The 14283-nt window shown below is 47.2% G+C and overlaps 1 protein-coding gene across 7 annotated transcripts; it reads left to right on the forward strand.

The window, feature by feature from the left end:
* Nucleotides 1–2554: 2554 nt before the first annotated feature.
* On the forward strand, nucleotides 2555–5875 carry LOC108298732 (class I histocompatibility antigen, Gogo-C*0202 alpha chain-like). Of its 7 annotated transcripts, none has more exons than XM_017521325.2 (8): nucleotides 2555–2731; nucleotides 2861–3130; nucleotides 3369–3644; nucleotides 4232–4507; nucleotides 4648–4764; nucleotides 5186–5236; nucleotides 5341–5388; nucleotides 5553–5875. In XM_017521325.2, the coding sequence occupies exons 1-8, from the start codon at nucleotides 2668–2670 to the stop codon at nucleotides 5555–5557; spliced, it is 1107 nt and encodes a 368-aa protein (XP_017376814.1). In that variant the 5' UTR covers nucleotides 2555–2667; the 3' UTR covers nucleotides 5558–5875. The 7 variants fall into 7 exon arrangements, with proteins under 7 accessions (XP_017376814.1, XP_037591807.1, XP_037591806.1 ...); XM_037735879.1 differs by having other exon boundaries at nucleotides 2556–2731; nucleotides 4319–4507; XM_017521326.2 differs by having other exon boundaries at nucleotides 2557–2731; nucleotides 5204–5236.
* The last annotated feature ends 8408 nt before the right edge of the window (nucleotides 5876–14283 follow it).

A 14283-nucleotide genomic window follows, 5' to 3' on the forward strand; every position in this document is an offset into this window, starting at 1 on the left:
TTTGGGTATATGCCAGTAATAGGATTGCTGAGTCAAATAGTATTTCTGGTTTTAGATCTTTGAGGAATGGCCACACTGTCCTCCACAATGGTTGAGCCAGTTTATATTCCCACCAGCAGTGTAAAAGTGTCCCTATTGCTCCACAGCCTTGCCAGCATCTATTTTTTCTTTTTAATAATTGCCATTTTGACTAGCAAGAGATGATATGTCATTGTGGTTTTGATTTTCATTTCTCTAATGATCAGTGATATCAAGCTTTTTTTCATATGTTTCCTGGCCACGTAAATGTCTTCTGAGAAGGGTCTGTTCATATCCTCTGTCCACTTCTTTATGGGGCTGGGTTTTTTCTTGTACATTTGTTTAAGTTCTTTGTAGACAAACATCTCATCGTTCTTGTTTAAACACTTAACAGGCATCCTAACCAGTGCAACATGGCAAGACAATGAAATAAAAGACCAATAGAAAGACCAGGCATGGTGGGTCATACCTGTAATCCCTGCAATTTGGGAGGCTGACCACTTGAGTTCAGGAGTTTGAGACCAGCCTGATAGCGAGACCTCATCTCTATTAAATACAAATAATTTTAAAAGAAAAAAGATTAAAAGGAAGAAATAAATGTCTTTCTTTGTCACCAGCTTCATTGTGTATGTAAAAAACACTAGGGAATTTGGAAAAAAATCTCTGAAATTAATCACTGAATTCACCAAATAGTTCGTAAAATATATGTAATAAGTCACTTAGATGAACATGAAAAGATAGCAAACAATGCTAGTCATCAAAGACGTGCAAATTAAAACCACAGTGAGAAGCCACCTCACAACACCTAGAATAGGTAAAATTAAAAAGACACATGATAAGTCTAAATATTGGCAAGAATATGGAAAAAATAGGAAGGTCTGATACTGCTGGTGCAAATGCAAAAAATGTTGCAGCCAATTCGTAAAGCAGTTTGGCAATTTCTAACACAGCTACCCATCCTTTACCACATGACCCAGCAATCCACATATATGTATTTATCCAAAAGAAAGAAAAATGTAAGGCCACACTTGTGAGCAGTTATTTATAGTGGCTTCATTAATAACACACCCTAACTGGAGTAATTCCCATGTCTTTCAACTGGAGAATAGAGAAACCAATGAGTAAACTGGGATTCCAGCAATACTGGGCAGCCGCTCAGCAACAAAAATGAATGAATGGTATCATCTCAAACACTGTTATGCTAAGGGAGACCAAACAAAGGACGACACATGATTGCATGTCTATGAAATTCTAGAAATTTCACTCTTGCAGTCACAGAAAGCAGGGCAGTTGTTGAGTGAAGGGGAGGAGTGAGGGTGGGAGGCAATGATTAAATAAAAGGGGACATAAAGAAAGTTTTTAGGGAAAAGGAACTGTTCTCTACAGTGCCACAATTTGAGAGTGACTGGGCAACGGGAACTGAGGGGACAGGAAGGTCTGAGGGATGAGAGGGGCAGAGAGAAGGGCTGGAGAATCAGAAGGTGAGGAAAAGGAGAGAGGAAAGAATTCTAAAGCAGTGGAAGAGCATAGGAAGGGGCTCTTTGCTTTCAGTATTTAATACATTTTGTGGGACTGTCTAAGAACTAATGGCTTCCCTATGATTTTTTAAAAAAAGGGGTTACAAAAATACCAAGTGTCCGAATAAAATATGCACACTGCTTACATGTGTCTAGTTCACAAAAGCAGGCAATGCTTGAGTGCTGGTGAAGAGCATTGGGATGGCATGGAACACTCACAACTTTGAGGGCTGACTACAGGCTCCCGGTTCCATACACAGTAACAAACCTGCTTCTTTGTATTCAGGAGATGTTCTGGACTCACACAGGAAAGCTGTGATTAGGGAATGAAGATAATTCTAAATGCAACAATCCAGAGTCACAGATCCATAGACTGGGAAAGTAAAACTTAGGAACTTTGAGAGTTTAATTGTAATCCTGTTTTGACGCAGGTCTTTGACAGATTGGAATTCTAATCATTCAGGGATTACCAATATTGTGCTACCTAAAGTATTAATAAACAAAAAGGAAACTGGTCTCCATGAGAATCTCTATCTGGTGCCTTCAGACAAAACTTCACCAGGTTTAAAGAGAAAACCCCTGTCTCTACAACTCCATTCCCAGGGCGAGCTCACTCTCTGGCATCAAGTTCCCCGTGGTGAGTTTCCTTGTACAAAAGTCCAAGGGGAGAGGTAAGGAGTGGGAGGCAGGGAGTCTAGTTCAGGGAAGGGGATTCCAGGACTAGAAATGGTGGGGAAGGGACTGGGCACAGCCTAGGGGTCTCTCCCTGGTTTCCACAGACAGATCTTTGGCCGGGACTCGGGCAGACAGTGTGACAAAGAGGCTTGGTGTAGGAGAAGAGGGATCAGGACAAAGTTCCAGGTCCCAGGTGTGGGTCTCAGGGTCTCAGGCACCGAGGGGCGTGTCTGCATGGGGGAAGTGCAGCGTTGGGGATTCCCCACTCCCCGGAGTTTCACTTCTCACAACCTGTGTGGGGTCCTTACTCCTGGATACTCTAGGCTTATCCCCAGTTCCCGCTCACGTTGGGTGCTGGGTTTCTAGAGAAGCCAATCAGCGTCGCCGACGTCCCGGTTCTGAAGCCCCCGGTCACCTACCTGGACTCAGATTCTCCCCAGACGCCGAGGCTGGGGTCATGGCGCCCAGAATCCTCCTTCTGCTGCTCTCAGGGGCCCTGGCCCTGACCAAGACCTCGGCGAGTGAGTGCGGGGTCGGGAGGGAAATGGCCTCTGCGTGGAGGAGCTAGGGGCCCGCCCGGCGGGGGCGCAGGACCTGCGGAGCTGCCCCGACAGGAGGGTCGGGCGGTTTCAGTCCCTCCTTGTCCGCAGGCTCCCACTCCGTGAACATTTTTCTCACCACCGTGTCCCGGCCCGGCCGCGGGGAGCCCCGATTCATAACTGTGGGCTACGTGGACGACACGCAGTTCCTGCGGTTCGACAGCGACTCCGCGATTCCTAGAGCTGAGCCGCGGGCGCCGTGGGCGGAGCAGGAGGGGCCGGAGTATTGGGACTGGCTGACACGGAGACTCACGGTCTGCGCAGAGACTTGGCGAGTGAACTTGCGGGACATACGGGGCTCCTACAACCAGAGCGAGGCCGGTGAGTGACCCCGGCCAGGGGCGCAGGTCACGACCCTTCCCCATCCTCCACGGACGGCCCCGGTACCACCGCGTCTCTGGGCCCAAGATCCACACCGAGGCTGCAGAACCCGCATGTATGGACCGGAAAGAGCCCCAAGGCGCCTTTACCCAGTTTCCTGTTCAATTTAGGCCAAAATCCCTGCGGTTTGGTCGGGGCGGGGCTGGGTGTGCGGGGCTGACCGCAACGGCGGGGCCAGGGTCTCACACCCTCCAGATACTGTATGGCTGCGACCTGGGGCCCGATGCGCGCCTCCTCCGCGGGTACTACAGCATAGCCTACGACGGCAAGGATCACGTCGCCCTGAACGAGGACCTGCGCTCCTGGACAGCCGCAGACACGGCGGCTCAGGTCACCCAGCGCAAGTTGGAGGCAGAGAAATATGCAGAGCAGTTGAGGGCAGAGCTGGAGGGGGAGTTCGTGGAGAGGCTCAAAAGATTCTTGGTGAACGGGAAGGAGACGCTGCAGCGCGCAGGTACGGGCGGGGGGGGGGGGGAGGGAGGCAGTAGGGAGCCTTCCCCATCTCCTATAGATCTCCCGGGATGGCCTCCCACGAGGAGTGGAGGAAATGGAATCAGCGCTAGAATATCGCCCTCCCTTGAATGGAGAGTGGCATGAGTTTTCCTGAGTTTCCTCTGAGGCCCCCTCTGCTCTCTAGGACAATTAAGGGATGATATCTCTGAGGAAATGGAGGGGAAGCTGGTACCTGGAATACTGATGGAGTCCCCTTTGACCCCTGCAGCAGCCTTGGGCACCGTCACTTTTTCTCTCAGGCCTTGTTCTCTGCCTCACACTGAATATGTCTGAAGGTCCAATTCCAGCTTTTCTCCGTTCCTCGGCCTCCACTCAGGTCAGGACCAGAAGTCCCTGTTCTTCCCTCAGCGACTAGAACTTTTCAAAGAATGGATTACCACAGGTGCCTGTGTCCAGGCTGGTGTCTGGGTTCTGTGCTCCCTTCCCCACCCCAGGTGTCCTCTCCATTCTCAGGATGGTCACATGGATGATGCTGGAGTGTCCCATGAGAGATGCAAATTGCCTAAATTTTCTGACTCTTCCCATCAGAACCCCCAAAGGCACACGTGACCCACCACCCCATCTCTGACCAACCGGCCACCCTGAGGTGCTGGGCCCTGGGCTTCTACCCTGCGGAGATCACACTGTCCTGGCAGCGGGATGGGGAGGACCAAACTCAGGACACAGAGCTTGTGGAGACCCGGCCAGCAGGGGATGGAAACTTCCAGAAGTGGGCGGCTGTGGTGGTGCCTTCTGGAGAAGAGCAGAGATACACGTGCCATGTGCAGCACGAGGGGCTGCTAGAGCCCCTCACCCTGAGATGGGGTAAGGAGGGGGATGGGTGAGGAGGGAATTGGGTGGTGTCATATCTCTTCTCAGGGAAAGCATGAGCCCTTCTGGAGCCTTCAGCAGGGTCAAGGCTGAGGCCTGGGGTCAGGGCCCCTCACCTTCCCCTCCTTTCCCAGAGCCTCCTTCCCAGCCCACCATCCCCATCGTGGGCATTGTTGCTGGCCTGGCTGTCCTAGGAGCTGTGGTCACTGGAGCTGTGGTCACTGCTGTGATGTGGAGGAGAAAGAGCTCAGGTACGGAAGGGGTGAGGAGTGGGGTCTGGGTTTTCTTGCCACACTGGGTATTTCAAACCCCAGGTAGAAGTGTGTCCGGCTTATTACTGGGAAGCATCATCCACATTTGGGCTGACCCACCCTGGGGCCCTGTGTGCCAGCACTTATTCTTTTGGGAAGCACATGTGACAATGAAGGACAGGTGTATCACCTTGATGATTGTGGTGCTGCGGACCTGATTCCAGCATTCACAAGTCAGGGGAAGGTCCCTGCTAAGGACCGACCTTAGGAGGGTGGTTGGTCCAGGACCCACACCTGCTTTCTTGGTGTTTCCTGATCCTGCCCTGGGTGTGTAATCATGGTTCTAGAAACTTTTCTTGGGCCCAAGACTAGGAGGTTCCTCTAAGGTCACATGGCCCTGCTAGCTCCCTGCCCTTCACAGGACATTTTCTTCCCACAGGTGGAAAAGGAGGGAGCTACTCTCAGGCTGCGTGTAAGTGGGGGGCAGGAGTGTGGAGGAGCTCACCCACCCCATAATTCCTCCTGTCCTACATCTCCCGCGTGCTCTGACCAGGTCCTGTTTTTGTTTTACCCCAGGCAGTGACAGTGCCCAGGGCTCTGATGTGGCTCTCACAGCTTATAAAGGTGAGATTCTGGGGGTCTGAAGTGGGTACGGGGTAAGCAGAGGGGAAAGGACTATGTAATGGGGATTCTTTGATTGGGATGTTTTGAGTGTGTGGTGGACTGTTCAGAGTGTCATCACTTACTGTGACTGTTCTGAATTTTTTTGTGACTATTGTTTTCTGTAGCCTGAGACAGCTGCCTTGTGTGGGACTGAGATGCAGGATTTCTTCACGCCTCCCCTGTGTGACTTCAAGAGCCTTTGGCATCTCTTTCTGCAAAGGCATCTGAATGTGTCTGCGTCCCTGTTAGCATAATGTGAGGAGGTGGAGAGACAGCCCACCCCATGTCTACCGTGACCCCTGCCCCCATGCTGACCTGTGTTCCCTCCCCAGTCATCTCTCCTGTTCCAGAGAAGTGGGGCTGGGTGTCTCCATCTCTGTCTCAGCTTCATGGCGCACTGAGCTGCAACTGCCTACTTCCCTATGGAAAGTAAAAATCCGAATATAAATGTGTTTTCTCAAATATTTATCATGAGAGGTTGATGAGTTAATTAAATAGGTCAATTCCTAAAATTTGAGAGGAAATAAACACTTGAGAACCTTCCAGAATCCACGTTTGCTGTGCTGAGTCTGTTGCAGGTGGGGATGGAGAAGGCTGTGAGGAGCCGAGTGTGGACGGGGCCTGTGCCCAGTTGCTGTTGAGTCCATCATGGGCTTTATGTGGTCAGTCCTCAGCTGGGTCAGCTTCACTGTTCCACTGTCCTTGTCCCTTCAGTGGAAACTTATCTCACAGGAGCTGTGACCACAGAGGCTCATACATTGACCAGGGCGTCCACTGCACGCGGGAGTCTCTGTGTTTCTGAGACAAATTTTCAGACCCATTCAGCCCCTGCCCTCCTTCTAGGGCTCCTCTTCTGCTCTGCTCTCCCGCCCTCTCTCCCTGCCTGGTTCCAGTGATGTTGGTGGTGGCTCCAATCCCAACTCATGAATCTATAAAGCAGAGGTTAATTTAGACTTACATTTGTTTGTGAAATTGGATCCATAATCAAGGACTATTCTTTCCTGAAGAGAGAAGCCTGATAGTGTGCTTCCGTGTGCAGGGGTGTGTGTGGGTTGGGAATTGGTGTGGGGAGAGGGATGGAGGAGGGAGGACACACTAGCAGCCCTGCTGAGAAAAGCACAGGTTGCTTCGATGTCAGTGCGAGGGGTCCTTGTGCTGTAGTTGCCAAGTAACAGCACTTGGTCCGAGTCTATGTTAATAAAGATACTGCCTTCAGAATAGGAGGTGCTCTACAGTGACCTTCCTTGTCTGCCAGACATAGGACAGAGTGATTCTGCATATGGGGAACATCATTGAAGTAAAATCAGAAAAATCTCTAACCTTGTGGAGCATGTGTTCCAGTGGGAAGAGGGAGACGACACATACACTATAATCAGAGCAAGGAAGGAAAGTACTAGAAGGTGGGAAGTGCTGCGAAGCAGGTGATCCAGGGTGTGGGCAGTGGGGATGGGTAACGTGGCTGCTGTGTTGGGGTAGTCAGTGTGCACCACATTGCAAAGGTGACCTTTGAGGAAACAGTTGAGGGACATGAGGAGTTGTCCACGAGAATATCTGGGAAAGTTCTTTCCAGGCTGGGGAACCTCCAGTGCAAATGCACTAGGGCAGGACGGTGTCTGTGTTCTCAGGAGAGGAAGGAGCCCAGGAGGGTGGGAGAGAGAGAATCTGAGGTGAGGTCAAAGGTACAGCCAGGGCAGGTAGGCCCGGAGGGTGTGGGGAAGCATCTGACCTTTGCTCTGAGTAAGATGGGGAGGTAGCAGACAGTTTTGAGCAGAAGAGAGATGTGGTACAACTTCCTTTTTAAATGGATCTCTAATTGCTGTGCTGAGAACAGAATTGAGAGATGAGGGACACGGGAGGCAGAAGGGAAAACAGTGGAAAGCGAGTGCAGTATTCCAGGCTGGAGATATTGTTACCTTGACTGGGGTGTGAGCAGGGGAAATAGTGGGATGTGAGGGGATTCTGGATGCATTTTAAGATGGACTCACAGCATTTGCCAATGGATTGTATCTGTGGTCGAATCAAGGACACCCACAGTTGTAAAATGAGTGAGTAGAAGGAAGGGTGGAGCTGCTGTGGAAATGAGGAGACTCTGGCAGTAGCATACTGAGGAGGGGGCATCCCAGGCACTCAGTGGAGGAGATGTCTACTAGGAATGCAGGTGAGCGAGCTGGGGTGACAACTGGACAGACAACTCCAGAGTTTAGGGGAAATGACAAATGGACTGGGCTGGAGAAATAGATTTAGGAGGTCACACCATATAAACAATACTTAAAACCTCAAGCATGGATGAAGGCACCAAGGAAGCGACTAGCTATAGAAGAGAATGAGTGCAAGGACTGAACCCTGGACCTCCAGTTCTAAGGGATCTGATCAGACCACACCCAGAACAGACTGCACAGTTCTGACCCCACGCCTAGAGGACACTTAGACAAAGACCTCCCATGTGCACAGGAATCACCTGGATGTGGTGCTGAGATCCAAGAAGTCCAGGGTTGAGCAAGAGATTCTGGATTTATGACAAGACTGGAGCCTATGTTTCTGGTCTCCGGATCGAGAACACCAGGATCCCACATGTCTGAGCATCAGCCTGCCTGTAGTGCTTGTTATATAAGTGATGTTTTTGGTCTTGTGTATAACTCTCTGAGACAGGCCTTTTGGGAAGCAGCCTGAGTATTTTCTACACCCCTGCCCTCCCTGTTGGAAGCCAGATTGGGAACCCCTGAGAACAGAGATCAGAGTGCCCAGGGTGGGTGAACGTGGTGGGTTTCTAAACCTTGTGTAAAAGAAGATTTTTCTCTCAGAAAGAAAAGGGAGGATGTACATCATCAGTTATGAGATGTGATCTTCCCTGCTGATCTCTCCACCATGGGGTAGAGGCCAGGTAGGCAATTCAGGATGTGGCTCTCACACAAAGAACGCCTCTGAATGCTGCTCTGACACTGCCCTACAGACTGATTTCTCACTCACTTCTTGGAGCCAACTATGGAAAACAAATTTCTCTAATGTACACATAAAGTAGTAATACATGGCATTGGGGGCTAATTTTGTTGTGGGGAAGGCCACAGAACAAGGATGGAAATTATACAACCAGGAACAAAATCCACAGCCCACCTGGGATGAGGTCCCTCCTAGGAACAACTGCCCCTGTTGCTGAGCACAGACGCCACTGCTCACACCTCTGACACCCTGGTGCTGGACACTGGACCCTAAGGCTAGGACAGATGTCACTGCTGTGCCTGGAAACTGGACATCACCACTGCCACTCAGTCACCTTTACTGAAATGCATTTTGTACAGTCCCAGCCTCTCTGTGTTGCCTCATTCTGGCTCAGTCTGGCAGTGATAGAGGAGTTATGAAGAAATTATTTAGGCAGAGAGTGAGGGTATGGAAGCCCTCAGTAATGTTTTCCTTTAAATGAAAAGCGACCCCCAAATAATTTTCTTTTCTAACAAAGAGCAGCCTGTAAAATCAAGCTTCAGACATAGACAAGCAAGCTGGAAGCTCTCACGGTTGAATGCGGCAGCTGTGCCAATAGGAAAAGGACACCTGGGACTAGGCATGTTTGCATGGCGGCTCCATCCTCCCTTCTCTTTACCAGCCATGTGTACAGTTAAAGAGCAGACAACATGAGACCAGCCAAGTGGAAAGCCCATTTGCATAATAGGATTATAGTGGGATGAACAGCCTTCCCCATGAACTGCGTAAATGTCACATCTGGTCCAACCAACCTGTGAGCCCTACATAAATCAGACACTATCTCCTCAAGCCTGCCTATACAATCAGATGCATTCCCATTCCAGGCTGGAATTCCCTTTCGGGAGCCCCTCTGTCTCGCAAGAGAGAGAGCTGTTTCACTTTGTCTCCCTTTTGCCTATTAAACCTCTGCTCCTAAACTCATTCGTCATGTGTCAGAGTCTTAATCTTCTTGGTGCAGAACAATGAACCCTGGGCATTTACTGGAGAGAAAGATGTTACTTCAGCAGGTGATCTTCTGACTGGTACAGCCTAAGACTCATGTCCATGATCAACTGCAGGGGTGACTGGAGTGTTGTGCTCTTCTAGGGAGGGAGGTGGCTTCTGTCTCCCCTCAAAACTTTACATGTTGTAAGCCAGGCATGGTGGCTCACACCTGTAGTCCCAGTACTTTGGGAGGCCGAGGTGGGTGGATCACCTGAGGTCAGGAGTTTGAGACCAGTCTAGCCAACATAGTGAAACCTCGTTACTACTAATAATATAAAATTAGCCAGGCATGGTGGTGCATACCTGCAATCCTGGCTACTCGGGAGGGTGAGGCAGGAGAATTACTTCAACCTGGAATGTGAGATTGCAGTGAGCTGAGATTGCACCATTGCACTCCAGCCTGGGAGCAAAACTCCACCACACACACACACACACACACACACACAACCACACACACACGCACGTGCGTGCACACACACACACACACACACACACTTTACATGTTGTAAACCAAAAATAAACTTCAAAGCCACCCCTCCCAACTATCTTAATGGACACCCTCAGCGAGGACACTCAAAAGTTCACCTGGAAGACTGGCTCAGGCCACCATGGGAAGCATGTGTTGAACATGTCTTATTACACCCTCTACCCCTTTAGAATTTAGGAAAAGCTGACCAACATTTACCATCAACACAGACCTTAAGACTGATCAGAAACATTTCCAATCTATTCTCTCTGAAGGCGGCCACATGGAGGCTTCATCTGCATGATAAAATTTTGGTCTCCACAACCTCTTATCATAACCCAGACATTACTTTCTATTGATAATAACTGAATCATTTGCCAATCAGAACATTTAAAAATCTACCTATATCCTAGAAGCCCTAACCCCCACCCCCACTTGCTTCCAATTGTTCTGCCTTTCTGGACTGAACCAATGTATATCTTAAATGTATTTGATTGATGTCTCATATCTTCCTAAAATGTGTAAAACCAACCTGCACCCCAACCACCTTGAACACATGTTCTCAGGGTCTCCTGAGGACTGTGTCATGGGCTGTGGTCACTCATATATGTCTCAGAATAAATCTCTTCAAATATGTTACAGAGTCTGACTCCTTTTATTGACAGTGTAGAATTCTGATGTAGGAAAAGGGTTCAAGTGCTGGGTGTGAGGGGTGGGAAAAGAATGACAAATTTTAATTCTTAGAGCAGTGATTCAAGATGAGAACTTTATCTTGTACCTGGTAGGCACTCGAAGTGTCTGAATGAACCAGTGACTAATAAATAACATCTTTCCACCTTTCCCTTGAAAGTAAGTTATTACATCAAGTGTTTGTCTATCCCAGTTGATATTCTAGATTATTGGAGTGGCATTGCAGGGTGGTGAAATGATTATTCACACATCTTCCCTCAGCATTGACTCTTACTAGGATTTAAAAACCCAGGTTTATAAGATCTCAGAGGATCTGGGTGCACATTAATGTTTTATATTAATATCTACATTTTCGTGTGTGTAGAAATATTTCTAGGGAAAGAATCTCTACCATTTATTAGTTTTTATGTGACCCCCCTCAGAGGCCTAAAAAAATCCTAACTTCTACGCTAGAGGTAGGACCACTCCACGTGTGGACAATGAACAGCTACTGACAACCTGTATTTCGCAGATTAGGGTCATGAAATAAATGTATATGATTTTTATCTTTTCCTCTGGGACCGAAAGGTAGATGTTTACTTGCTTATTCTGACTGTAAGTTTCTCTCTGTGGGATAGTGATGGGATTTTCCTCCACTCAAATAATTTTCTGAATATCCAACAGCAGTTGAGAGTCGTAGAATTTGACACAATTCTGACACTAACTACCTGGAGTTTGCCTCAGACTCCACAGGTTTAAGGGCTTAGTCCCAAGACACTGTCCTCACTTCAGATGGAAGTAACAAGTCACACCTGGTCCAACCAATCTTTGGGCCCTACATAAATCAGACATCATCTCCTCAAGCCTCCCTATAAAGTCTGGGGCACTCTTATTCCGGGCTGGAATTCTCTTTCAGGCTCTCCTCTCTCTTGCAAGAGAGAGAGAGCTATTCCTCTTTGTCTTTCTTTTGTCTATTAAACCTCTGCTCCTAAACTCACTCCTTGTGTGTCAGTGTCCTTAATCTTCTTGGTGCAAGATGAGGAACCTCAGGTATTTACACAAGACACTAATGACCCTTCAGCAGGTGATCATCTGACTGGTTTCATGAAAACTGACCCAAGAAGAAATAGAAAATGTAGCCAGTCAGAGACAAATTGCAGAAATTGAATTTGTAATTGAAATACTTCCCATAGAGGAAACTCCAGGTCCAGAAGGCTTCACTGATGGATTGTATGGAACATATAATTGAGAAATAGCATCACACACACTCTTTTAGAAATTAAAGCAAGCAACCATTTTCAACTAAATTTATGAGGCCAACATTACGTTAAAAAAAAAAGGAAAGAAAGAAAGAAAGAAAGAAAATCCAGACAACAAAATCACGAGAAAAAAGAAACACAAACAACAACTATGTCTCTAGAACCCAAATCCAAAATTCTATTCAAAAAGTTATTAAATTTAAATAAACATAAAAAGAGCAATATGTCATGCCAGATTGATTTTTTTATGGAGAAGTAAGTTTGGTTTAACACCTGCAAATTAAATTACACAACTCAGTCGATTAATATAATAAAAAGCAGGCTGGATGCAGTGGTTCACACCTGTAATCCCAGCACTTCGGGTGGCCGAGCTGGGCAGATGCTTTCACATCAGGAGTTTGGGACCAGCCTGGCCAATGTGGATAAACCCTGTCTCTACTAAAAATACAAAATTAGCCAGGCGTGGTGGTGGGCACCTGTAATTCCAGCTACTCAGTAGGCTGAGGCAGGAGAATCTCTTGAACATAGGAGGTGGATGTTGCAGTGAGCCANTGAAAGTAAGTTATTACATCAAGTGTTTGTCTATCCCAGTTGATATTCTAGATTATTGGAGTGGCATTGCAGGGTGGTGAAATGATTATTCACACATCTTCCCTCAGCATTGACTCTTACTAGGATTTAAAAACTCAGGTTTATAAGATCTCAGAGGATCTGGGTGCACATTAATGTTTTATATTAATATTTACATTTTCTTCTGTGTAGAAATATTTCTAGGGAAAGAATCTCTACCATTTATTAGTTTTTATGTGACCCCCCTTCGAGGCCTAAAAGAAAATCCTAACTTCTACGCTAGAGGTAGGACCACTCCATGTGTGGAAAATGAGCAGCTGCTGATAACCTGTATTTAGCAGATTAGGGTCATGAAATAAATGTATATGACTTTTTATCTTTTCCTCTGGGACCGAAAGGCAGATGTTTACTTGCTTATTCTGACTGTAAGTTTCTCTCTGTGGGATAGTGATGGGATTTTCCTCCACTCAAATAATTTTCTGAATATCCAACAGCAGTTGAGAGTCGTAGAATTTGACACAACTCTGACACTAACTACCTGGAGTTTGCCTCAGACTCCACAGGTTTAAGGGCTTAGTCCCAAGACACTGTCCTCACTTCAGATGGAAGTAACAAGTCACACCTGGTCCAACCAATCTTTGTGCCCTACATAAATCAGACAGCATCTCCTCAAGCCTCCCTATAAAGTCTGGGGCACTCTTATTCTGGGCTGGAATTCTCTTTCGGGCTCTCCTCTCTCTTGCAAGAGAGAGAGAGCTATTCCTCTTTGTCTTTCTTTTGTCTATTAAACCTCTGCTCCTAAACTCACTCCTTGTGTGTCAGTGTCCTTAATCTTCTTGGTGCAAGATGAGAAACCTCAGGTATTTACACGAGACAATAATGCCCCTTCAGCAGGTGATCATCTGACTGGTTTCATGAAAACTGACCCAAGAAGAAATAGAAAATGTAGTCAGCCAGGGAAAAATTGCAGAAATTGAATTTGTAATTGAAATACTTCCCATAGAGGAAACTCCAGGTCCAGAAGGCTTCACTGATGGATTGAATGGAACATATAATTGAGAAATAGCATCACACACACTCTTTTAGAAATTAAAGCAAGCAACCATTTTCAACTAAATTTATGAGGCCAACATTACATTAAAAAACAGGAAAGAAAGAGAAAGAAAGAAAGAAAGAAAGAAAGAAAGGAAAGAAAGAAAAGAAAGAAAGAAAATCCAGACAACAGAATGACAAGAAAAAAGAAACACAACTATGTCTCTAGAACCCAAACCCAAAATTCTATTCAAAAAGTTATTAAATTTAAATAAACAGAAAAAAAGCAATATGTCATGCCAGACTGATTTTTTATGGAGAAGTAAGTTTGGTTTAACACCTGCAAATTAAATAACACAACTCAGTCAATTAATATAATAAAAAGCAGGCTGGATGCAGTGGTTCACACCTGTAATCCCAGCACTTCAGGTGGCCCAGATGGGCAGATGCTTTCACATCAGGAGTTTGGGACCAGCCTAGCCAACGTGGATAAACCCTGTCTCTACTAAAAATACAAAATTAGCCAGGTGTGGTGGTGGGCACCTGTAATTCCAGCTACTCAGTAGGCTGAGGCAGGAGAATCTCTTGAACATAGGAGGTGGATATTGCAGTCAGCCAAGTTTGCACCACTGCACTCCAGCCTGGGCAACAGTGTGAGACACTGTCTCAAAAAAAAATTCAAGACAGGGTCTCACTCTGTCACCAAGGCTGAGTGCAATGGCATGATCATAGCTAATTGAAGCCTCAACCTCCCAAGTTAAAGCAATCTTTCTGGCTGTCACAATGCCTGCACCAGTGCCAGGACAGACACCAGCTGTTGCAACCACCACACGAGTGCCAGACAGACACCAGCCACTCCACCCCCACCGTCACCAACACTGCTGGCACAAGCATTGCACA

The sequence above is a fragment of the Cebus imitator genome, unplaced genomic scaffold (assembly GCF_001604975.1).
Source record: "Cebus imitator isolate Cc_AM_T3 unplaced genomic scaffold, Cebus_imitator-1.0 Scaffold1061, whole genome shotgun sequence".
Taxonomy (NCBI): Eukaryota; Metazoa; Chordata; class Mammalia; order Primates; family Cebidae; genus Cebus; species Cebus imitator.